We start from the raw sequence: 25,016 nt of genomic DNA, 5'->3' as shown, positions 1-25,016 counted from the left end.
TGTTGACAGCTGTATCTGTGAGGGGGAGAGTGTGTGTGTGTGTGTAAACCAAGACCTATAATCCTATACCATGCAAGGTTGCGTGACTGTTCATACCCCACTCTTTGCAGCTCTGCACACCATTTGCCCTAATTGGTCACACCCACTCTGCCTTTCTCACACACACACACACACACACACACACACACACACACACACACACACACACACACACACACGCACTCATATAGGCAGATGCACATATGCATACACAGACACAACAACGTCCGCATCTCCTCACCCCAAATCCCTCGGTGACAATGAGGAGAATCCTTGAGGGTATGTCACAGACACGCATGCACAAACACATATGCATGCACATTATCATCAGGCGCATATACACACACCCTACTAAGCATATGGACGAGAGTCACGCGATCCCCCCGCCCACAGCCCCCACAACCTTGCCACTTCTTGCTTCCTGACTACAAATAGCCAATGAACAATAAACACCACCTTGGCTTATTGCTGACTGTCTTAGCTGTGCCAATGTCTCTAAACCTTTTTCTGTTTGATGTCTCCCTGAAAAGCCCTGTCAGATGAACTCTAGTACCCCCTCCAACTACCCTGCGTGTTCAAAACACACTCACTCACATGACATTAAATTGGACATGCATACATACAACTGAACTGTCTATGTTGAAGTCAGTTTGATCAAGTTTCCATGTATATTTCTTCAGCTTGAAAACTGGACTTTTCAACCACTTACAAATATTTATTCCAGCAGTTATCTACATCTTTATGAGTGATTTATGACTTCAACCATTTCACATTCACTATTTTCCCATCACCTCTGGCCAAATATTTCTACAATTTAGTGCTTAGTCTGGATTTAGCTACAGATTTCAAGTGTTCATCCATTACTTTAAGCTATCAACCATTTGTCCACTGTATGGTACATTTACCCAACTATTTGAACTGTTCATTCATTCATTCACAGGTAGTTCAGTTGTTTATCCACTATACTGTTTGGGCTTCTCTGCTAGTTTGCTAACTACTTTTCAAACTCTCTCAATTGCTTTATGTTCAGGTATTACAGCTGACTTCATTTTATTTTCACATTATTTATGCAAATACTGGACATTCAATAGTATTCTGGGATGGGAATGAAAAATAAGATGAGGGGAACATTCATGGCTATTTCTCAGTGTCTGGGATGTAAAAATAAACTTCTGAATGTGATGGTATTCAGTGGGATTGAGTGTTAAAATGAAATGATTTATGTATGTGCCCAGAGGCGACTAGCCAGTTGAAAGGTTACCGAGTGCAACCTGGTGATTCATAAACTAGATATGCGGGCTGCAGCTGACCATGAGTCATACACACATGCACACACATACGCAACAGCAAGCTCTTTCGCTCCCAAAGTTACATGAACTGCTTTACAAAGAATGCTGCTAATTCAGCTTTAAGTAGTGCGTATCTCAAGTCGTCTGCACAAACACATGCATCCACACATACGTATTACTATTATGCACTCCCACAATCAATCACAGGGGGACAGGCTAGCAGACATGCTCGGACCCTTCATGACGAAAGTGAATGCTCTATTAATTTCCATGTGAGATTAGAAAAAGAGTAGAGTGAGATTAGGGAGCCAGCGCCAGCTCGGTTTGTATTGGGTCGCATTCATGCTCCAGTTTACTGATTAATCTGTGAGGGTTACACGAGGATAGACGCTCAAACCCTCTCTTTTGCTGGGAAATGCTTCTACCTACTGGCCACAGCTGCATACTGCAGTTGAGGAGGAATCCTGTCTTCTTAAATCACTTCTGATGGCATGAAGCCATGGCTGAAATTTACATTGAAATGGAAGCAGCTGCTACGGAATAACATGATTCTCTATCTGGACAGTAGAGAATATCCTGATCAATAATCACAATCTAGTTTATCTAGTTTAAGTAATTAACATTCATTTGGTCACACTGTGACCAAACATTAATATTTAATACTTCTGTTACTTTTCCACTCCACTCACAAAGCTTTTAGTTTCCATTTCATTGTATTTATTATTGAACCAGTGTGATGAGTCACAGAGTGTGTGACGGGTAAAAACAGAAAACAGTTTAATCCAAACTTCAACCCAACCCACAAGCATGCCTTTGCCCAATTACCAACATTTTCTTCCCCCTTACTCATCACTAGAATCTGCAACGTGTCTTGAATATGTGTCCGTGTGTTTGACAAACTGTGGTGTGCAACAACAGAAAGTCCACAAGCTGTTTAAACTATTCAAATGTTTTTTATGTACAAACATTTGACATTATTGGATTCCTGTATGATTATATTAACAAAGCAACATCCGGCATCTTGAAAATGTTGACCTATCTTTCCTATTATAAATACAGAAATCTTTTGCCATGGCTGTCAGCACCTAGAGGCACAGACAAAGAGCATCTCTTTGAATCAGTCAGTGTTAAACTCAACTGGCATTTCTTCATGGTGATTCATCGGCATCATGTGATTGATTTGCCAGAGCAGTAAGCAGAATACCTCACAGTGTTTTTCTCCAAACTATGAAAACATTCCCAATTCACTAGACTAAAGTGGAGGCCAGGCTTTCTTCAGACTGGTCAGGTCACTCACATGAAATTGTTTAGTTTCTTGGACTTTCTCGTGTCAGATCTGAATGGTGCATCCAATGCTTTTGGAAGTGAGCCCAACATGAAAATAAGACAGACTGAGGGCTGAATGATGCCCACATTTGATTTGACCATTTCTAGCCCTGGAATGAGAAAGTGCTTCCCGTCCTCGACAATGCCGAACAAAATGGGTGGACTGTGCGTCATCTCTGATCTACGGCACGGTGCCCCTGACAGCAAACGGACAAATGGAAAACATTCGTGTGGCGTGCTCACAGGTGGAACAGATTTCAAAGTTTCAACCTATGTGACTCACTGAGGATTTACAGTGAGTGCTTTGGCCTGCGGTGAACAGCATTTAATCAGTGGGTTTAACTCAGAGAGACTGAAGATCCAAATGTGGCTTTGTCAAACAGGAAATGAAACTATGAATCTGCTTTGTGCAAAAATGATTTCGGTTACATGTGAGAAAGTAGGAGGGAGACTGAGCTTTAACAAAACGCACACTTTATTTTCATCCATCCATCCATAGTTCATCATCTTCACGTAAAATTACTGAATGTCACTCAACCTTCAGTCTCTGTGGAGTTTGTGTTGGTTTGTAATGGGCAACAACCTGAATCAAGATGGAGGAGTTGATGATCAAGAACAGCAACCCTGCGAGCCAGATCAACAGGAAGGTGTTGTAGCCTTCAAACTCCAGGAAGTAGGCTGGGCACAACCAGATACCCTGATAGTGGAGAGAAAATGGTAGTTTCTTCAAACCAAGGTCAATTTTAGTTACTTTATTCAAGACATTGCAAAACAAGTTCAGTTGATCTTCAAATAAGAATCTCTACAGGTGAACAGGAGACAGTGACAGCGCTCAACAGTGTCTGGAAGGCATCGATGAATCTACTGCTTCAGTCTACAGTCATTAAAATATAATTACCTGTCCAGCAAACCAGAGGAGCAGCAGTCCCACTCCCCGTTTTAGTGACAGACTCAGGTGAGGGATAACCAGAGGGAGTAAACACAGGTACCACAGGAAGTACTACAAAAGGATAACAAGCAACACTGTTAAATGTGTGAGGGGTGTGAGCTAGGTCAGCTAGATCACTCTATCATACACATGACACTGTGCATTACATTAATATTCACAGAGACTGTGGGTGGAGGGTAGCTGCTGGAGGATGAAACAAACACACACACACGAGGGGAGGGGAGCCAGTTCTATACCTAAACTGGTTCGACTCAATCTCCCTTTTTCACAAACAACACTAAGAAGTAACACTAATGATACTAATGATATCCAACTGAAAACTAAAACTGTAGAGAGAGTAAACACCGAAAAATTATGGCTTCTCTACTTAGACTGCTTTCCATACCTGGGAAGTGCAAACTTTGTTGAAAGACACAAAGATGGCAGTGTGCAGGAAACAGCAGAAGGCCAGGTCAGAGTGAAAGGCCCATGACGCCACCAACAGCAGGATGAGCTGAGGCAGGAATGCTGCCAGGCCAAGCCACTGGCTCCACCTGCTGTCTGCAGCAACACACAACAAAAGAATCTGAGCGTCTTCAGAGAGCTGCATCACCCTCTTTAAGTTCACACAGAGGAGAAAGACAAATACTTAAAATCTGATTTAATAATTAAGCAATTTGTTGCTGATGACCAGCAGCAATGTAAATCTGCTCATGAGCTAGAACTTTGACAAAGATGTCACATGAGGAGGCTATAAATGGCCGGATGGGTGAATACCTGCAGTGAGGTAGAGCATATAGAAGTATGGAGAGAAGTTGTGTCTGATGTCCCTTCTGGTCAGATGGTACAAGTAGGTCTCATGAAGGAACTCCCAACCGTACCTGACCATACAGGAGAGGAGTCACATGAACAGTTAGCGTGCTTCTTCAGATAAGGACTGATGTGGAGAGGCTAATATCAAGTCAAATCAAAAAACACTTCAATCAGGCATTTCAAGCACCTCTTCATGTTTTTCATCGGGAGACTTCAGGAAAGCAGAGTATTAATATATTTCAAACAGTCAAACAAAGTACTTAACTTCATTCAAAGAACCAGATTTCACTGCTCCAAAATAACAGACATCGTGTTCACAATTGGACATCAGTTTTTCAGCTTATTTATATCAATGATGAATATCCATATCTTTTGTTAGCATCGGAATAATTCTAAGTTCACTGTACTTTTTCTACTTGAACAGCAGAGCACAGACATGTCTTCATTAAGGAGAAATCTTACTCCAGGCACAGAACAAGCTGGATTGGCCTAAACAGTGATTAATACTTTTACTGTATGTAATTTCTTTGTTCATCTCACATGTAATAGAAGAGCACTGTGAGCATACAGAAGACTCCTCCAGCCACACTCGCAAAGAAGAACAGCTCTCGGTTGAGGAAGCTCCCAATAAATCTGATGAAGCTCCTCCACCTTGTTTTGTCCCCCTCTGATCCGGCCTCTGGGGTACGCAGGGTCAGAGCAATGGGCAGAGCGTATGTAATGGGGTAGATCTTCATATGCACTGACAGACCATAGAGTATGGCTGCCCACATCATATGCCGGGCTGCAGGAAAAAAGGTCAAAAGAGGGGCTTTGTATCTACATTACATTACAATATTAGCATTATCTATATTATTTTACAGAGAAAAAACATACCTTCCATACAGAGTAATGTCCCCAAAACCAGGGCGGCCAGGATTGACTCAGCATTCCCTCGGCTGGATACTCCCATGGGCAGCGGGTTGAGGAGCCACAGAGAACAAGCACGACGTGCAGTCTGAACATAAATCCCCCCCACCCAACAAAACACAACTTTTATCTGCATGGTGCATTTTCAAGAAGCCTCTAAACTGCTTTACACAACAAAATGAACGAGATACTAGCATCCAAAGTCAGCCTTCATATAGATAGTAAGTCCATTATCATACCTCACAGCTCAGACCTCTCAGGCGGAGGATTCTGTAGATGAGCAGTCCTGACAGCACATCACACACAATGAAGAGGATCTTGCCGGACACCATGCTGACATAGATGTTAGGGGTGAGCATCCAGGCCAGGAGAGGGGTGTAGCGGTACGTCGACCTGTTGTACGGGGACCCGCCCTGCGCACAGGTTAAAATGATGTAGTACAGTACACAAGAATTAGCAGTAGCAATAACGCGTGGTTAAAACATCAAAAATGAGAGTACTCATTATGCAGAATGGCCCCTTACTTACTAAATTTAATTAATTTAAGTGTACTTAAGTGTACTACATGCATTATATTAGTAAATATAACCTTACTTAGACACCTGATACTGTATCTGGCTGCTTTCCTCCAGTCAGAGGTGTTATAAGGCTGCTGTTACCTCGCTAATGAATCTCGCAGCGTCCGTGAACACATGGTAGTCAATGTCGGTGTACTTCACCGCCATCGTCCTGTCCTGGTAGTCTCCATAAGCGACCAATGCCAGTCGTATAGCGACAGAAGCCGTGAAAAGGACTTGTTTTTCTGTCAGCTTGGTTATCAGCCTCTCCATCACTTACCAAGCAGGGGAAAACAGATTGGCACGCAGCACTGGAAGCTAAGTTTGCTAGTTTGTCGTCTTTAAGCTGAGACACGTTAGGCTCTCTGTCCGTTTCTCCGCTGCCATTTCAGCTTTCTTTTAACATACAGAGGTTTTCTAGTAATGTTACCGTCGCGTTTCGTTAATAAGCGATTCGTCTTCGAATAACCACCCTTCAAATATGACAACTAGGAAGTTATCCGGAAGTGTGTTTCCTAACATTTTCTTCTTTTTTGACCTCTACTCAGGGCACCAGCATAGAGACGCATTACCGCCACCTACTGTGCTGGAGTAAGACTGTCATTAAGTCCTCACCGTGAAAAAGCATTTACTGACATGCCGGATGGGATCCCTTAGTTTACTACTGACATCGACAAATCATTCCCATACTCTGCTACACAGCATATATTCCTACTATACCTGCTATTCAACCCTGAGCATCCAAGACAGCAAGCCTGCATTGTTTCTTCCCACATTTCTACCTGCAAAATGCTCTGCAGGCAGATTCTACACTGGTCAGACATGACAATTGCAGGTGCATAATCCTGTAAACATTTAGATTATTATCACACCTTCAGGTTTGAATAGTGTAACAACTCTAGTCCTTTTTTTTTTCTTTTAATAACATGTATTACTCTTCTGCTCTTAGCAAAGAAAGGCCTGTAGAAAAGAAAGCAGCTGCTGTAATATACCTCTGAGTTTAGGTTAAACATTAACAGTCAGTAATATGATGTTAAAGACTTCTTACTTATTTATTTAATATTACCTAGGGTTTAGATTCTTTTCTTTTTTTGTCCTGTTGTCTTGTTGTCCTGTCGTGCTTCTGCACCTACTGTTGTCTTGTCTATGCCGGGAAAGTGCGAAACGCAATTTCAATTCCTTTGTATGTTAAGTACATGTGAAGAAATTGACAAATAAAAGTGACTTTGACTTTGACTTCTCATAAACAAACAAATGAAGTAGCAGCAGCAGTATTAACACTTCCCCAGTGATCGATCAAACTGCACCTAATCCATTTGATCACAGATGACAAGATCTGAGGAAATGTCAATAAAAGACAATATCTGCAAACCACACACATTTATTCCAGTAAAAGTATAAGGATCCACAAAAATAAGCAATTCAATTCATGTAAGCTCTCGTTCTCTACAGTCTACATTCATTATATGCATAATGCTGCAATTACATATAACTGCGCTTTGCTCGATTATAACTGTAATAATCCCCAGAGACGTATCTTTCTGACATTTCATCACATTTTTCTCTTTGGTTAACTGAAAATACAAAAAGATAAAAAGTGCAGAGACTCTTGCAACCATCACATGATATAAAGGTGCAGCTGACGTCTGTGCTGGTGGCTGATGACAGACACCGTGATAAAGGCAAACTCTTTCAAAGGGTGCAAAGTATAGGATAAGATAATCCAGACATTAATGGTATAGATAAACAAGGTTAGGGTGTGAGGGTGCAGCAAACAGGGCCAGACATGCATTACAGACATGACGTAAACCAGATCCTAAGGATGAGATTATGGGCCAAACATAAAAAGTGCAAGAACTTAATGTTCAAGAAGGATAAACACAGAATCACGAGTACAAGAAGTGATGAAGAGGAGAAGCCACAGTTTAGAAAATCCAACACCACAGTTTGTAGTCATCACGCTGGTGGAGAACATGTAGGACGGGAGCTCAGGGTGTGATCAGCTATAGGGAACTCTACAGCGGTGATGTTAATGCTGCTGCAGTGGTAGGTGTAATGTAACCCCCCCTCCAGTTGAGGAACACTGCTCTAAACGGGAGAGCAGTACCGACCGGCAAAGAGAATGCTCATGGAGGGGTTGTGCCGGATGAAGAAGAGGAAGGGGTGGTCTGCGACGAAGGTGGCTGGACGGAAGGCACAGCGCAGCATCATGACAGCAGCGGTGGCAGCGGCGGCCTCAGTTCCCTCCTCGTTGACCTCCACGAAAGCCTTGTGGACGACTTTGGACAGTACCAAGTCGTTGGCGGGAGACATGCCTGTCAGCAGAGGAGAAGGAGAGAGTATCTTAAGTTAACATAAGGCCTGACTTGTTGCTGCAGGTTTCGAGAGCCTGCTCTTCAAATTTTCATGAGCATGTCTGACATGATCCAGGCCCATGTCCTACCAGAGAAGTCACTCCTTGCTATGTCGAAGGCATCCACCATGCCCATGCTGATGAGGACATTCTTCATGTCGTACTTCTCCTCCATCTTGAACCGTGGCAGACCCACCTGCACCTCAATTTCATTCATCATGTCTGGACGAGTCCACTCCACAAAGTTTTCATAGGTCAGCATCTGCTCCAGCTGGGGGTGGATGAAAAATCAGTTATTAGTTTGCCTGTTTCTTTCTTTATGTGCGCAAGTGTGTGTGTACATGTGTGTGTGTGTGTGTGTGTGTGGGGGGGGGGGGGTCCTACCTTCTCCAGACCTGTTGTACTGTCCTCTATTTGATTGGGTAGAAAGATGAGCATGCTGAGATCGTTTCCTTTGTACGGCATCTCTAGGATCTGTCCAGCAGAGGGTTTCAAGCATTACAGCCAAGACATAAACTGGTCTGGAGACAGTTTGCATATAAACACAATGGCTTATGAGATTACATGCAGCAAACATGTAGTTTCATAGTTATAGACAAAAAAAGTCTCATCGCTTTAACCAGTTGTTGCCTGGTCAGTGAACAGCTGGCTGACACGCTGACAGACGTACATGAAGTGCTTGATTACCTGGCAGTTGGCTTCAGGGATGTAGGTTAAAGGGAATTTACTTTTCTGGTGCATCATCTTCACTGGCTTGCTGTCATTCTGAAAACAGCAAACACAAAAGAGAAAATGAACCCCATCTGGAGTCTCCACCTCCCTGCAGTGATGTGTGAGTACGGCAGGGTGTGGTCCCTGTTTCGATCTGTTTCTTTCCTACAGTACGGCTTAAAAGCCTCTTAATGCATGGAGGCATTTCAGTCGGCGTTAGTCCATTGAACGTTGTCTCTGAGCAGTGTTACCTGGTTGACTCTGAACTGAGCATCACGTGTGGCGCTCTCCTGAAACCGCTTGTTCCAGCTGCCTTTGAAGTAGATGGCATTGACCAGCACCAGCCTGGTCAAGCTGTCCACCACACCCTGGGTCAGCACTTCCTTAATTTTACCTGGTAGACACAATTGACACATATGTGAAGCCATGTCATGCGACTGGAAGCTGGAAATAGTCCTAGAAATGAACGAATCAATGGACTGTTTACTGCATCAACATGCGATCTTTCTGCCTTAAAGTCAGACTGAGTAGGATTCATCGGTTTGGAGACACAACATTCAACAACATTGTGACTTCCTCTTGCATGAGTGATTGCGACGTGGCGCCCTCACAGCCTGCGAGCTGTTATTGGCTGGGGGCTGCCAACCCACTGGCCAAAGGTTGACGCCCAGAAACATCACGCACACAGCAAGATAAGAAATACAGGCAGAGGGCAGGGTCTCTGCAGATACAGGCGCTGACACACACTTCTAGCGGGTCGTGAGTGATGATTGACAGGGTGTATAAAGCACCTTGTGTCTGCTTCTCCACCCAGTTGTTGATGTTGAGCCTTGCCACCTCTGCGCTGGTTATGAAGTCCACAGGCTCCAGCTCTGCCTTGTAGTGCTTCCTGGTGTCTCCTAAGAAATCCTGGAAGCGTCACAACACATTTACTGATTCTGATCACCCAAACAAAAGCATCTCTTCGGTTAACTCAGTGGCATTAAATGTTATTACAGCCAGATCAGCATTTTCACAGCGAGTATGTTCCTTGCTTGTACACTAGCCTGCTGTCCACTCCCCACACCTCATTCCTTCTTACACAGCTCAAACATTCCTGTCCGTGCCTCTCATTCACTCCAGCCTGACAATACGTGAAGAGAACCACACCCACTCATGAGGACACATACACACATGCTGAAATACACACACCTCAACAAACTGGTAGGACTGCTCCCCGTACAGTCTGTTGGCAACACTGAGGGCATACGGCGCATCTGGCTTGTTGAGCTCAGTCAGCAGTTGGGAAAAGCTAACGTGGACGTCATCCTGACATTCCCGGGTTTTCAGGCACTGTGGACAAAGAGGACAGCTGTTACAGGGTAATGTTCTCTGTCGTTTCATCTGTGCAGCACTGGGTTTGTCTTTTGTACTTTCAATACTGTCAAATATACAAGTACAGCCTCATCACAAGGATGCACTGAGCAAGATGCAGACCAGGCTCTCGTGTATTAGAGTGGCCTGGTGGTCATCTTGCCTTGTCAATGTCCATGCACAACACAGAGTGAAAAATGTGGCAAACTCAACATAAAAAAAATACAATAAAAACAGCATGGGAAAAAGAAGAGGACACCACCTTTAACAGCAACTTTAAAGAACCCATGGCTGCCCAAGCTTTCCAGCCTGTCCACAAACATTCACATGAAGACACATGCCATCCCTCCACCATGCTGTTATTCACATGGTCACCTTCAAAAACAAATGTCCATCTTTTGAATAACAATTCAGGATGTTTCTTGTTCCACAGACAGTATTATCCACATCCAAGAGTGTTATCAGAGTAATGTCCTTGTATAATATATATATATAGAAGAGGAAACAGCTTAATTAGTGTCTTGTCAAAATGTCAAACCTTTGACAGTTCAGTGCAAACACACTGCGGTTTCTGGCAGCTGCTCATAAGAGATAAAAAGAAAAGCCAGGACTGCATTCCCATGTATTATGTGCTACTCCAGGATTTTCAGCGGTTAGACACACACACACACACACACACACACTAAGCATCCAATAAACAGCATATAACCGGGGCTGCTCCCATGCATTGCTGTTTTCTCCATACTCAGTTCAGCCCAGCAGCAGATTGGACATCAGCAAGCAAAGCAGAGTGAAAACAAGTGTGAAATTCTCTCTGGGACCTCTGGCCCTTTGTCTCCACGGACCCCCCCTCACCACGGGACACCGCCAGCACAGTTAGTAAAAGGCCCCTAAGTTAGTTTATGGCTGCCGTACTGTCGAATTGTTACCACCTTCAGCAGATGCAGTGGCAGTGTGGACTGGACCTGCTGCTGTAGCTGCATCTCCCCCGCATGCCGCGGCTTCTCTGCCTCAGTGAAGCAGAGGACCTAGAGGTGCAATTGATAGCGTTCAATGTTAAGTTAGAAATCACGTGTCTCTGGGTGTGCAGCGTGTCATCCGAGCAGTGACATGTGGGTTGAGTCGTATTCTGCAGGCCTTGCGCAGTAGCTTAACCTTCGACTGGGAAGATGCATCAAAATTGAGGCATAGTTTGTAGTTACACAGTTACAAACACCATCTTCAAACTGAAAGCATTCACCTGTGAAAGCACGTAACTTTCCCACATGCATATGCTGAATACTGACTGGACAATTAAAGAGAGTCATGGCATTGGCATCTTCAGTCACGGCACTCACTCTCTGTCATGTTGTGAATAGAAGTGCTGAAGAGTAACCGCACCTAACATTGCTGTCAGGGTGAACTCACCACACCCTGAGCGAGTTACTGGCACTTTAACCTATTAAGGCTGGCAAACACAAGCTTTTTGGCTGATGCTAAGTGGCTCTTAAATACTTTCCCAAACCCATTTGTGTGCCTTGGAGAGGTGCTGGATCCAGCTGGAGCAAAGCCACAAGCGAGGAGAAAACTGAAGCAGTTGCTTTATAAACCAGTGATGATTTAAATCTGTATTGCTCAGGTTCTTAATACTGACGGCAAAAAATGTCTATAGCATGTATCTGATTTATGTAGAATATAATGTTTTACACAGGAATTTCGTCGCTGCATTTTACAGCATGATAAAAAGAAGTTATAGCCCTCCATTGTTTAGTAAAGTGCAAAAGACTGAAGTGGCTGACCAATATGTTTGTTCCCACGAAACCAGGTGATGTCATTGCTGACCCACACATTTCTAATTTCCATCAACAGACTGTGATATTTGTAGAGTGGCTGGTTAATGAACAAGTTAGAGGAAAACAGTTCACACAACTGGATTTTCTGGTACATGGTTGCTAAAAAATCCCCACAGCAGCTATATGTTACTGTCACCTCTGCCCTCTTTCATGCATGTTTGCATGCATTCATGACTTTGTGAGTAACAGAGAGTGTGTGAGAGTGCGTGCCCTCTGTTACTCACAAAGGCATTCACACACAGTTGCATCACCACAATGAAACAGGCAGGGTCACTCGGACTGACTCGTCAAAAAAATACAATAAATCTAGGGATGTCCGATATTGGCTTTTTTGCCGATAACCGATATGCCGATATTGTCCAACTCTCAATTTCCGATACCGATATCAGCCGATACCGATATATGGGTTATTTTTTACTCAAAACTAATTTAGGTAACATCACATATCTCCTGTTGTGGAACTAACACAACATGCTTAATTTTAATACACCACTGGATATATTCTTGAATGGAACAAGACTTTCCAAATGTTAACATTGTGCAAAATAAGAAATACTTCAACTTCATTTAGGGAAAAAGTGCCATGTTTATTTTTCTTTTTGTAATTCCCTGAGAATCTCTATGCTCAGAACAAATAGAGCAAATTTGAGTTCACAAATAAAACATTGATTTTACCTGAACAGTTATGTGCAGCATATCTGCATCTTAAATCAACTAAAATAACAGGCATAGTATATGACATTGCTTTTTTTCTATGATAAATGAGCCTGCGTTGGTTGGACGTATCATGAACTGCATCTTTAACCACAACGTAATCACCTTAATTGAATGAATGCACAAATATGAGTCAATAACAATGTGCAAAATAAACTGTACAATTTTGTAAACTGCACATTTGTTTAAGCTACAAAAAAAATACTTCAGGCAAGTGAAGTACCAAAAAAAACATTTAAAAAGGTGTAAGCTGCCTGTGTCCCTAGCCCATTACTTGGGCTAATTCTGTACAAACATTGAAGTTATAAACTGGGCTCAATCAGCACTGCTCTACATGAGCAACAACAAAGATATGCAACCTTAAGGTAGTGTGCAATAAAAACAAAGAAAGCACAACATTTGAGTCCAAACCTTCTGGAGTAGTAAATAAAACCCTCCTTAGTATAAGTGCAATGAACAGGGCTAAAAGACTGCCTGCCCTTCGTAAATAAAATAGAAAACATACAATGGGCTCAATCCACCCTGTTCTTTCAATAAGTAACAACATGTGCAAATAAAACAAGAAAGGCACAAAAAATAGCTTCAGTCCAGACTAGTAAACATAACCCTCCTTTAAAGTGCAACAAATGAGACTAAAAGACTGATGCTGTCTCGCCTATATGACTGGTCTAATTTTTTCCCTTGTCCATATATGTGAGAGGTAGATTTTTCTGAATGAAAATAAGCATCTCAGCATTGTCGCAGTGTATGCGATTTCTCTTTTCGTCTATGACATGGGAGACAGCGCTGAACAGCCGCTCACTGTCTATGCTGGTACAGGGTGCAGTGAGGTACTTGCGTGCAACTTGGGCAAGTGCAGGGAAGCGGATCTGGGTGGAGCTCCAGTACTTGAAAGGGCATGCCGTCTTGGGGATGGTGGCTTCTCCCAGGTATGCATGAACCTAAATGAAAATTAAAAGGGAAAAGAAAAAAAAAAAAAACAAACACAAAAACAGAACAATTTAAATGTTTTATTCAAAGCACTACAAGTGTCTGTTTATTTCATTTTCATGTGAAGCATTCAACAAATCTGCTGACAAAATTTATCATGTACTCACCTGCAATGCCAAGTCGCCTGTAGTGGGATTGGTGACATCATTCTCTGTGATAATTTCTTCATACATGTCCAACAGACTCCCAGCTCGGGCCTTCTTAGGTGGGTGGTACTGGTCCTCCTGGCCTGGATCACCTGCACTGGCACCAGCAGCCTCTTCTTGCTGATCACAGCCCACACTGGCGATTTCGTCGACAACTTTCAGCAGCATATTCCGTGCTCCCTCCTTCTTATCCGGGTCAAAATAACGGTCTTTGTAGCGAGCGTCAACCATGGTTGCAATTGCATAGAGAGGTTCGGTTTGCACACCATCAAATCGTTTGCGGACAGCTTCCAATAGGGTATGTTTGGCTGTTTGCACACCTTTGTCTGATTCATCGGTCTTGGCAAGCAGTCGTGTCAGTGACACCACACCAGGAATGACATCTGCAGCAGTGGCCTCTGCAGAGCTGATGGCCCTGGTTAGCTGCTCAAAGGGTTGCAGGAGGTTGACGACCTTCTCCATAATGCCCCAATGAGATGCTGTCAATGTTGTGGGTAGTTCATGATCAGCAGCATATGCACTTAAAGCCCTCTTTTGCTCCACCAGGCTCTGCATCATATAATAGGTGGAATTCCACCTGGTGGAGACGTCTTGTTGCAGTTTTTTCACTGGCATTTTGAGTTCTTTTTGTATGTCTTCAAAACGACTGTAAGCAAGTGGCGAATGCTTAAAGTGTCCCACCACTCGCCTCCCCACGGCCAGAGCATCTGCAATACTGCGCTGAGACAGGGCACCTCCATTCACAGCGAGCTGCAAAGTATGTGCCATGCAGGGCAGACTTGGGACACCAAACTCCGACGCAGCTTTAGCTATGTTACGCGCGTTGTCTCGGACAACTACGTGCACAATTTCTTTGGGGATTTTCCACGTTTCAAACATGCCTTCAAAGGCCGATGCGATTGCTTCTGCCGTGTGAGAGCCGCGGCACTCTTGGGAATGAAGCACAGACTTCTTCAACACAAAGTCGTTGTCTAGCCATTGAGCAGTCAAGCTCAACATGCTAACCTGGCTAACGCTGGAAGACCATATATCTGTTGTGAAGCTAATTGATACAGCCTCAGCTATTAACTTCTCGACGTGGCTGTAAACAACTCTGTGCAACTCGGGCAAACAAACGTCTGTTAAATACCTGCGGCTGGGCATGGTGAAGCGTGGCTCGAGGAACTCCACAAGTTTAGTGAATCCGGTGTCTTGTACGATTGAGAATGGCTGGTTATCCAGTGCAATACATTCGATTATTTTCCTATTGATGGCTTTTGCCCTGGGGTGGTCCTTGGCGTATTTCTGTCTTTTCTCGTTGGACTCTTTGAGCGTCATCTGCATCTGAGTCGTTTGTTTCTGTCCCGCCGGGCTCTGTTTCTTTTCATTGCTTTGCTGCACAAATCTCTCGTAACTCTCTGCATGGTTTATCCTGAGGTGGGAGATTAAATTAGATGTACCGAAGGCAGAAATCTTGGTCCCACCTCGCATAACTGAAGCTTTGCATTCATTGCAAATAGCAACTTTAACGTCCGACGGAGACACTTGAAAATAATTCCAAACCACTGACATGTTGCAACTTGCCAGCGAGAAAGTTTGTCACTGCAGCAACTAGTGTTTGTGGGCGCAGCTTGATGATGTCATCAAATTTGCGCAGACAAACGTTTCAGGAGCCAATAGGCACTATTTGGGTGAAACGCAAGCATTATTTTATCGGGGTTTTGAGGCATTAAAAAATCCGATACCGATATTAAAATTTTAAGCTATTATCGGCCGATAATGAATATGGGCCGATAATATCGGACATCTCTAAATAAATCAGTTAGATTTTAGTCTTGGTGATGCTGCTGGTGCAGCAGAAACAGTAAGTGTATCACAGACTCATCTTTGAAACGGCAATAAACCCTTGACACCCTTTTACAGCCTTGATACACAAGAAACAATTAAGTCCAAGTAGGTTGTGTCACAGCTTCTTCTTCTGAACAATAAACTCTCATGAAAGGCACCACATGACGTATAAAACACCAATTTTGTCCCAGACACTGTCAAACGTTCAGGTAATAATCCTCATGTTTCTTAAGAGGGTGCACACAGTGGGAACTGATAAGGTGCACGGATTATTTCACCTAGATCTTTATTGCCTTTACACTTCCATATTATGTATTATGTTCCTATCGTAACACAGCGCAGAGCCGCCCCTGATAAAACCTGGTCAGAGCCTGATGGGTGGGATCTTTGTCATTTTTGCTGATGCTGCAAGAAAAAACTGGTGATTCATACTGAATGGGGGCCTGGGGTATTTCACTCTGCCCTTCAGTTCTATGAAACTGAACCTCACACCTTAAAAAAAGTAAGATTATAAGCTTCAAAAAATCAGGCTGGACCAGGTGTTAATCGGGTCATTTTTACACTGACAGTTCGTGTGTGTGTGAGGTTCAGTGCGTGCACACTGTACCTCTGACATCTGTGTGGCCGTGTTTCCTCCGCTCCCCAGCATCACCATAGCCAGGGCCGAAGAGATGCTGAAAGGGGAGTAGAAGATATTTGCGGTCTTGTCGTCATCGCTCAGCTTTCTGAACAGAGCCAGAGAGAAGGTGGTGTTGGCCTTGCAGAGGGGGGTTGATGATGCCATTGTGTCTGCAAAGAAGGGAGGGCAGAGAGCTAATGACTGGATTAATAATAATTAGTATTACATTGAAATAACACTTTCATCTTTTTATCTGATCAGAATCTCACTCTTGGCCCAAACTCCACTGAAAAGTGAATTCACCATTCCACTGATTGTTTCTGAATAGAAATACCTGATGATGTACTGAGACTACTTCCAAAGCAGTAAGACTCTGTATTGAGTTCGGCAAGTATTAAAAAGACCAAGCAGTAATTCAGTACAGGTTTTGCCCTAACCTTACTGATAATAACAACACAGAGTAATGAGTGATATCATTAGTCATCTAGGAGGAGAAATAAGATGCATCCTTAGTGCCGGTTTGTAAATTTACCGGCAGACTGCACACGTATTAAGAAAACATCATACATTCCAAGAGAGTATTAAACTGCCAGATTTTTCAATGAAATATTGTCAAAGAAACACCTGAAAGGGTTAATGTCACTTGGACTGCAACAGGAAAAAACTTCTTGCGCTCAACTAAGAAGCTATATATTCCATTGTACTTACAATTACATGTGCTGTCTCTGAGATATTCTCTACTAAATGGACGTCAGATCATTAGTCAATGCCTGTAAAAGCCAACTTCTCACCCGCAGCACAATACCTGTTTCGATAAACCTGTCAGGTAAAACTGATTTAAGAACCAGTGAGCTGATAGTCTGGATGACGCGAGTGCTGCTACACCGACTGTCAACAAAGCAAACATTATTCTGCCGTGAGAAACTGAGTGAAACTCATCCTCTACTTACTCACACAGATTTCGCTCGTTGTCCTCAAGTGATCAGGAGCCCTTCTGGCGGAGGAAAACTTCTGGTGGAAGCATCAGTTTTATTATTTACAAGCTGACACGCCCAAAAACCTTGTCACATGAGCTTCCGCATTCTCATATGTCATTATACGGAAGCCGAATGGAAACAATAAGCTCTGACTCGCTTTTTTTTTCTTCTTCTAAGGCTAGCGCACACAACGGTAATTTAAACTCTATTAACAAATACAGACAGGTTTTGTGGCTGTAAGCAAAATAATTTCTTTGTTGTGATGCCAGAAAATACTGTCCCAGACCTGTTTTTTTTTATTTTTTTTATTTTCAAACATTTAAAATGTTTGCCTCTCTGGTTTCTGTGGCATGACTTCACAGTCAACAGGGTGAAACTGCACAAAGGAAACACTCAGTGAACACTGACTGACAAAATGTCAGTCTGGTATAATATACATAGTAACTAAGGTCTAATAAGATACACCTTTTATCATATTTGCAGCCAGAGTAAATAAAGTATATAATTAAGAGCCATTTTCATGCTGTCTGATGTGAAAGATTTACTGGCATTTCCACAGATTATAGGTGTTGGCTAAATTGCACCAAGTCAGGTGCACTTGTCTGACTGTTTTTCAATGCAAGGTTACATAGAGAAATGTGCATGGTGTCACTCTTCAAGGACGGCCACTGCACCTTCTGTTATTTGTACTATGGTTCTTCCAATATCTCCTAACCACTGCTGCAACTGTATTTGGTCTTATGTTCATTAGCCTGCTGATGCTCTTGTACCCTCTTCTTTCATCAAGTCTCAAAATATGTTCTTAACGTAACCTTGTTATATACTGTACATTCAGTACACTCCAGTTCCCGCCTTTATCAGATTTCCACTGTGGATGAAGACCCAGCTCCAGAGAAGGTGTTTGAATGTTTTCTGTCTTGCTTCAATCCATTTTTTCTCAACTTCCAAACACATGACCTGAAGCACTCTTACAAATCCAAGAGGATTAAGTGCAATCACCGGCTCCCTCTACTGGCCTCCTGGCCTAATTGGTTCCAACCTGAGGATATGTTGGCTGGCCGCAGCATGAAGTCTGAGGGAATTCAGCACAAAATGTACTGTAACACAAGGAGTAGTAAAATTAAACAAAAACATGCACACAGTGTTTTCAACTGTGACTTTATTCCATCTGTACAAGAAAAATACATACTGTTGCAGCACTTTGAATGCATTAGCTGACAAAATCTTCTGTATTATACTCTATGCTCAATATACTCAGTTACATTTCAAAGCATTGTACTCATGATGATGTATAGGTGCAACAGTTCAACATGTCAGAGTGTTTGACACAGTTTCTACTCAAGTCCAAGCAAAGATTCTTTCCAAAATACACATAATCATCAGGAAAAGTATTTATAAGAATCAGCAAAACCACACCTGCAAGCAACAGACCGGGTAACAAGTGGGATACTTTCAGCTTTGTAGTTCTGGGTGTTAATGCAAGGGTGCGGTGAGCTTATCCACAGTTTTCACTTTAAGGCTTTCTGCCAAAATTGTGGTCTTGAAAACATGGGATGGGAATTTGGATTCAACTCAGCGGGGAAATGTGCCTCATAGCTAAGGCAATGCAGAGGTGCTATGCACACACTCCAGAGCAGTGACACGACGGCCTAAAAACTTTTCCTGTAACTGCATTGAATGGAACCAGCTGGGTCACACAGCTGTACAGGGCGCAGTGCTCACACAGGGGAGCAGAACCGGCCGGCAAAGAGAACACTCATGGTGGTGTTATGTCGGATGAAGAAGAGGAAGGGGTGGTCGGCGATGAAGTATGCTAAACGGGAATTGTAACCCAGGAGCTCCATGTACACAGAGGTGGCAGCAGCAGCTTCAGTGCCCTCTTCATTCACCTCCACGAAAGCCTTGTGGGCGACTTCTGAAATTATCAGGCCTTTAGTCTCAGACATGCCTGTCCAAGAGGACAAGAGAAAGACATTTGTAAATCAAATATGTGCTCTGTCGTGTGTTTAGCCATGATGCTTTACACTGTACACAATAATCAATATGCATGCTACCTTTGTGTTTTGGATCACCAGTGGAGACCGAGCGTATTTGTCAGTATAGCTTCTCCTAACTACAACATTCTCAGGGCCTATTTCCAAAACAGTCAAAACTATTAAAACGCCCCAGAGAGCTGAGGCTGATTATTGCCCCTAGAGCAACCCAAGAACCACCTGCTGGATGATGAAGGAAGTTACCAGCATCAACCAGTACAGCTGGTTCAGACACCTCTGTGACAGGGATGCAAGGGGAAATGACATCCAACATCCAAACAAGCTTTTGGTAGGTAGGCGAAGTACAATCATTCATCTCGAAGGAGCAATGCAAGTAGAGGCCCGTCATTCAAAATCCGACAGAAGGCAAACAAGCACTTTAAGTCAACATACTTAACGTATCGAAGTGAAAGTAACCGTTCTGCTGAGGAATGCTGGTGGCCATTATTAGTAGATAATACAGATGTATCAAAGCATAACATTGTATTGTTGTGACTGGTCAAGGTGGAGTAGTTTTCATTGCTTTTTATAACATTAGTTAGTTTCACTGTCGACATTACAGTCACTGTATCTGATGTGCTCGATCAGTCTCACCGGAGAAGTCGCTCTTAAACTCATCGAAAGCATCCATCATGCCCATGCTTTTCAGGACATTCTTCAGGTCATAATTCTCCTCCATCTTGAATCGAGGCAGCCTCACGTCCACCTCAACTTCAGTCATCATGTCTGGATGAGTCCACTCCACAAATTTCTCATAGGTCAGCTGCTTCTCCAGCTGGGGGTGGATAAAACATCAACAATTCCATGTGTCAGGGAGCATATTCAAAGCGTGTGTGTGCGTGTGTGTCCCCTACCTTCTCTAGACCTGTTGTATCGTCCTCTATCTCCTTGGGTAGAAAGATGAGCATGCTGAGTTCTTTTCCTTTGTAAGGCATCTCCAGGACCTGCCCAACATGACAGCAAACACAGTTTATACTGGTCTCTGGCCATATTGACTGACTGATCAGTTGCTTAATAATTACCTGACAGTTGGCCTCAGGAACGAAGGCAAGAGGAAAGTGCGTTTTGTGTCTCATCATCTCCACTGGCTTTGTGTCATTCTGAGAGAACAAACAGAAGAAGCACTCTTTTATAACTGAGAAAACACTAAAACAGGCTCAGGTTGAGTGACACCTCAAAGTGGATGCCAGCGTTGCTTTATTTTTGCTGTGTGCAGGCTGAGTTAGTGTTAGAGGCAAGACGAACATGAGGTACCAACATGTCCTAAAACAGATTTTTAGTGTTTTGTTTCAGATTTGTAGCATTTTCTGCAGCCATGACCCTGATGAAGAATTCACAGACTCTTTTTAGGACTTTAACATACATGATAGAATGTGACATTGAAAAAAATCCCTTTCAAGGTTAGTAATTGAATTGGTGAAGTAATCCACTTCATATCCAGCTATTAGACCTTAGTTACTGTATATTCTACCATACAGTCAGCGTTCACTGAGTGCTTTCTATGTGCAGCTTTACCTTGTTGACTCTAAACTCAGCATCATGTGTGCGAACATTCAGGAATGGTTCATTCCAGGTGCCTTTGAAGTAGATGGCATTGACCAACACCAGCTTGGTCAAATGGTGCACCATGCCTTTGGCCACAACATCCTTAATTTTACCTGTTGACAGTGTTAAAACCACATGGAACCAGTAGTATCAATGCCACAGAGAGCACAAAGCTTCCATCCCAAAATCAAGATTATCTGAAGAAAAACAACGCTCATTAGCTGTGTCCTCCAAAAACATAGATACCTGATGCAAATGACCCAGGCTGCTTACCATGTGACTTACATGTATCATACAGGTACGCAGAAGAGATTAAAGAGAAACAGCATAAATAGACATTTAAAATAGCAGGTTCTTAAACATTTTTTGGACAAGAGGGTTTCCATTAGTAACATCTGAAGAGGGGAGTCACCAGCACATACTTTTTTTTTGATTAAAAGGCAGATGGAGCTCACCTCAACATTTCGTCATCATGACTGCATGCAGTCTGTAGGGGCTAATGAAAAAAACTGATGGGGGGTATTCGTGTGTGTGATGCACCTTGTGTCTGCTTCTCCACCCAGCTGTTGATGTTGACCCTTGCTTGCTTAGACCTGGTTATGAAATCCAAAGTCTCCAGCTCTGCACTGTAGTGTTTCCTGGTTTGTGTAAAGAAATCCTGGAACCACAACATGTCTGGACTCACCCATATGAATTCATCACATTGATGCTTTCAGTTTGTTTCTTTACTTCCTTGCATGCTTGCCTGCTGTTCACTCACTCACCCATGGCGTTTAATATTCCTATCTGCATCGCTCATTCACTCAAGCCTAACACATGTAATCACACCCATGAAGATACAGTTGCACACACAGACACAGACACACACACACACACACACACACACTCACACACACCTCAACAAACTGGTAGGACTGCTCCCCGTACAGTCTGTTGGCAAGACAGAGGGCATACGGAGTGTCTGGCTGGTTGAGCTCGCTCAGCAGTCGGGTAAAGCTAACATGGACATCATCCTGACAGTCCTGGATTTTCAGGCACTGTGGACACAGCAGACAACTGGTGTTCAAGGAAAATATACTCAATCAGGAACAAGTGAATATACACTTTAATATTACACTTATAGAAATGCTCTGCAGTTAAGGTTACTGTCAGGGTTTCATGCTTACTAATGCTATAGCAGGAGCATGCTTGCCCTTGTTTGAAACAAGTGCATTATTTCCATTGGGACTTAAAATGTTGATGCTGAATTCAGCGTCAAGCCATGAATGTGTATGAGCACCAACACTTGTTTTCAAAGTCTGTGTAGGTCCTGTGCGTGTTGCACCTCCAACATCTGTGCGGCGGTGTTGCCTCTGGCCCCCAGCATCGCCATAGCCAGGGCTGAAGAGATGCTAAAGGGGGAGAAGAAGACATTTGCGGTCTTGTTGTCATCGGTCAGCTTTCTGAACAGAGCCAGAGAGAAGGCGGTGTTGGCTTTGGATAGAGGCGATGGTGATGCCATATTGCGTCTGATACAAAGAAAGGAGGGAAGAGCTGTTAATTCCTTTGTCTGACAAGTTCAATTTCTTCTCGGAACACTAACATCCAAAAAGATCATTAAAAGTTGACTTCAAATTCTTTATTTCAGCAAATATTAAAAAGACCAAGCAGTAATTCGGTACAGTTTTTTGCCCTAACCTTACTGATAATAACAACACAGAGTAATGATTGATATCATTAGTCATCTAGGAGGAGAAATAAGATGCATCCTTAGCGCAGGTTTGCAAATTTACCGGCAGATTGTACACGTATTAACAATTAATTAAGCTATACATTATATACTATATATATATACACTATACATTATACTTAAAATTACATGTGCTGTCTTTGAGATATACTCTACTCTTTGACAACGTCAGATCATCAGTCAATGCCTGTAAAAGCCAACTTTTAAGAACTAATGAGCTGATAGTCTGGATGACGCGAGTGCTGCTACACCGACTGTCAACAAAGCAAACATTATTCTGCCGTGAGAAACTGAGTGAAACTCATCCTCTACTTACTCACACACAGTTTCCTCCTTGTCCTCAAGTGATCAGGAGCCTCTCTGTCGCAGGAAGACTTCTGTTGGAAGCATCGGTTTCATTATTTACAAGCTGACACGCCCAAAAACCTTGTTATATGAGCTCCGCATTTTCATGTCATTGTACGGAAGCCGTGAGCACAACAAGCTTTTATTCGCTTCTTTCTTCTTCTAAGGCTAGCGCACACTACGGCAATTACAACTGTATTAACAAATGTAGCACACCTATCTCCTGATATATCAGAGAAGGGCCCTGAGTTCTTTAACTGAAGTAAAATAATACATAACAAATAATAGACCGGCAATGTAATTTGTTCTCTTTTACCCTTTAAGTTTTTTTTTTTTTTTAGGTGTCTTGAGTCTTTTAATCACTGCAAATTAACTGTAAATAGATGGACTGTAACAATCATTTCATCAGTTATTTAAGCTCAAGTGCTTTTTTAATGAATGAAATAACCAAAACACACACTGGAATCAGTGATAAGAACCGTAAACTCTTTTTTTTTATTATTATTATTATTTTCTCATAAAACAAATAGAATGCAAGATTCAATTATCCCTTTTTTCCTTCATTTAAAATAAAATAAAATACCAGCGGCCCACACTCACGAAACTTACATACACACAGTCACAAGATGGCAATTAGTTCACTAATTTCCCCTTGTTGCAGGCCTGAGGCGATGCTCATGTTCAGGCACGAGTTCAACAGCCCCAAAACACCAACTATATATTTTTCACGGACTTCTCTTACACGTTGCCAGTCAAGCGACACACATCCACACACCACTTTCTTTCCCTGCCATTACCTTCAAAATAAAACACTCTTCAGAATAAAATAAACGTTTACTCAACATACTGATATCTTTACATCAGCACCTTTTTAGTTATTTACTCCACAGCACTTTTTAATCTTTAATGAAACATCTTTTTCAACCTAACTTACATACTTACATATGGTATTTTTAACCAGGTTACACAAATACAGACAGGTTTTGTGACTGTAAGCAAAATAGTTTCTTTGTCGTGATGCCAGAAAATACTGTGCCAGACCGGCATGACTTCACATTGGTTGTGTGTGTTTCCAACATTGTCACAGGTGAAATTAAGGATGTTGCGGCCAAAGGGGATGGTGATGCCATATTGTGTAGCCAGAGATACAAAGAAAGGAGGGGAGAGCTGTTAATTCCTTTGTCTGATAAGTTCAATTTCTTCTTGGAACATTAACATCCAAAAAGATAATTAAATGTTGATTTCAAAAGAGATGATTGGTTGTTCTATGTAATATAACGCAGATCGATTCCACAATCGAGGAAGGAAAAATTTAAAACCTTAATTATATTGGCTTTATCATTTTTTTTTCTTTTTTAAAAAGGCTTGTTAGGTTTAACCTTTTTTGATTAGTGGTAATTAGTGTCTTAACAGCAGCAAATGATCTGATCCCTTCACTCCGCGCTCTGAGCGCTCCTCAATCCTGCACGTGCTCGCTCCACCGCGAGTGCAGCAATCTCAGGAGCGTGCTCTTCATTAATCATCGACCACGCTCACGTTCACCAAACTTCACTTTTGATTCCCAGCAGGCTGCTGAACCACGCAGGTACTTGCAAAGATAACTTCTCCTTTCTTCAAAAATACCAAATTATTACTACCTTGTTTCCACGGTCTAACTATCTCCATTGTTCCTTCATTTAAAGAGGAATTGGTCAGTATTTAATGAGTATGGGATTCATTCAACAAAATGACATTGTAATGCACGTGCTGTATGAATAAGAGTTACCAAGCTTTCCACCCAAACAGTGATTGGTTGTTCCAGGCATATTCCTTTATAACCACAGGTGTTACACATAAAATCAACCAGGTTCAAAACTCATAAGTATCTAACTTTTTGGTAGCAGTACAGTAGAGAATAGTTTTTGTGTTGCCCAGATCAAAGAATTACTGCTTTTCATAAACAATCAAACCCCACAGCCTGCACTTAACTGACAGACAGTCT

General features: G+C 42.5%; 4 protein-coding genes across 12 annotated transcripts; all 4 read right to left on the bottom strand.

The window, feature by feature from the left end:
- Positions 1–3,114: 3,114 nt before the first annotated feature.
- pigm (phosphatidylinositol glycan anchor biosynthesis, class M) lies at positions 3,115–6,371 on the bottom strand. Its single transcript, XM_076761614.1, has 8 exons — positions 5,964–6,371; positions 5,544–5,717; positions 5,272–5,392; positions 4,936–5,179; positions 4,360–4,463; positions 3,989–4,143; positions 3,553–3,654; positions 3,115–3,351 (listed from the first exon to the last, which is right to left on the bottom strand). Exons 1-8 carry the CDS (start codon positions 6,132–6,134, stop codon positions 3,184–3,186), a joined length of 1,239 nt encoding a protein of 412 aa, XP_076617729.1. The 5' UTR covers positions 6,135–6,371; the 3' UTR covers positions 3,115–3,183.
- An 854-nt stretch (positions 6,372–7,225) lies between these two features.
- LOC143339657 (leukocyte elastase inhibitor-like) lies at positions 7,226–23,060 on the bottom strand. Of its 6 annotated transcripts, none has more exons than XM_076761000.1 (10): positions 23,007–23,060; positions 16,395–16,576; positions 11,211–11,306; positions 10,117–10,257; positions 9,717–9,834; positions 9,177–9,319; positions 8,902–8,979; positions 8,599–8,688; positions 8,305–8,485; positions 7,226–8,176 (listed from the first exon to the last, which is right to left on the bottom strand). In XM_076761000.1, the coding sequence occupies exons 2-10, from the start codon at positions 16,569–16,571 to the stop codon at positions 7,950–7,952; spliced, it is 1,251 nt and encodes a 416-aa protein (XP_076617115.1). In that variant the 5' UTR covers positions 16,572–16,576; positions 23,007–23,060; the 3' UTR covers positions 7,226–7,949. The 6 variants fall into 6 exon arrangements, with proteins under 6 accessions (XP_076617115.1, XP_076617117.1, XP_076617112.1 ...); XM_076761002.1 differs by having other exon boundaries at positions 23,011–23,059; XM_076760997.1 differs by lacking the exon at positions 23,007–23,060 and adding an exon at positions 17,361–17,499.
- On the bottom strand, positions 12,675–15,689 carry LOC143339655 (zinc finger BED domain-containing protein 4-like). Its single transcript, XM_076760995.1, has 2 exons — positions 13,922–15,689; positions 12,675–13,765 (listed from the first exon to the last, which is right to left on the bottom strand). Exons 1-2 carry the CDS (start codon positions 15,509–15,511, stop codon positions 13,493–13,495), a joined length of 1,863 nt encoding a protein of 620 aa, XP_076617110.1. The 5' UTR covers positions 15,512–15,689; the 3' UTR covers positions 12,675–13,492.
- On the bottom strand, positions 18,513–23,070 carry LOC143339658 (leukocyte elastase inhibitor-like). 4 transcript variants are annotated; one of them, XR_013079343.1, is made up of 9 exons: positions 23,007–23,070; positions 22,286–22,469; positions 21,858–21,998; positions 21,502–21,619; positions 20,932–21,074; positions 20,271–20,516; positions 20,011–20,191; positions 18,722–19,331; positions 18,513–18,636 (listed from the first exon to the last, which is right to left on the bottom strand). XR_013079343.1 is itself a non-coding variant. In XM_076761007.1 (9 exons), exons 2-9 carry the CDS (start codon positions 22,460–22,462, stop codon positions 19,102–19,104), a joined length of 1,158 nt encoding a protein of 385 aa, XP_076617122.1. In that variant the 5' UTR covers positions 22,463–22,469; positions 23,007–23,070; the 3' UTR covers positions 18,513–19,101. The 4 variants fall into 4 exon arrangements, 3 of the variants coding, with proteins under 3 accessions (XP_076617122.1, XP_076617120.1, XP_076617121.1); XM_076761007.1 differs by having other exon boundaries at positions 18,513–19,331; positions 20,271–20,360; positions 20,439–20,516; XM_076761005.1 differs by having other exon boundaries at positions 18,513–19,331.
- Between the last annotated feature and the right edge of the window lie 1,946 nt (positions 23,071–25,016).

Source organism: Chaetodon auriga, chromosome 21, assembly GCF_051107435.1.
Source record: "Chaetodon auriga isolate fChaAug3 chromosome 21, fChaAug3.hap1, whole genome shotgun sequence".
NCBI lineage: Eukaryota > Metazoa > Chordata > Actinopteri > Chaetodontiformes > Chaetodontidae > Chaetodon > Chaetodon auriga.
The sequence above is the reverse complement of the archived record's forward strand: the minus strand, read 5'-3'. Positions and strand labels throughout refer to the sequence as shown.

Excerpts from the sequence above, each read along its gene's own strand:
- pigm (XM_076761614.1), bottom strand. The coding sequence starts at position 6,134 with ATGGAGAGGCTGATAACCAAGCTGACAGAAAAACAAGTCCTTTTCACG. Across the intron at positions 5,180-5,271 it reads GACATTACTCTGTATGGAAG|CCCGGCATATGATGTGGGCA; the intron begins GTATGTTTTTTC and ends TTTTTCCTGCAG. Across the intron at positions 4,464-4,935 it reads ACAGTGCTCTTCTATTACAT|GTACGGTTGGGAGTTCCTTC; the intron begins GTGAGATGAACA and ends CTGTATGGTCAG.
- LOC143339655 (XM_076760995.1), bottom strand. The coding sequence starts at position 15,511 with ATGTCAGTGGTTTGGAATTATTTTCAAGTGTCTCCGTCGGACGTTAAA. Across the intron at positions 13,766-13,921 it reads CAGGCGACTTGGCATTGCAG|GTTCATGCATACCTGGGAGA; the intron begins GTGAGTACATGA and ends ATTTTCATTTAG.
- LOC143339657 (XM_076761000.1), bottom strand. The coding sequence starts at position 16,571 with ATGGCATCATCAACCCCCCTCTGCAAGGCCAACACCACCTTCTCTCTG. Across the intron at positions 11,307-16,394 it reads CGGCCACACAGATGTCAGAG|GTCCTCTGCTTCACTGAGGC; the intron begins GTACAGTGTGCA and ends TTGCACCTCTAG. Across the intron at positions 9,835-10,116 it reads AGTCCTACCAGTTTGTTGAG|GATTTCTTAGGAGACACCAG; the intron begins GTGTGTGTATTT and ends TGACGCTTCCAG.
- LOC143339658 (XM_076761005.1), bottom strand. The coding sequence starts at position 22,462 with ATGGCATCACCATCGCCTCTATCCAAAGCCAACACCGCCTTCTCTCTG. Across the intron at positions 21,620-21,857 it reads AGTCCTACCAGTTTGTTGAG|GATTTCTTTACACAAACCAG; the intron begins GTGTGTGTGAGT and ends TTGTGGTTCCAG. Across the intron at positions 21,075-21,501 it reads GGTGGAGAAGCAGACACAAG|GTAAAATTAAGGATGTTGTG; the intron begins GTGCATCACACA and ends CACTGTCAACAG.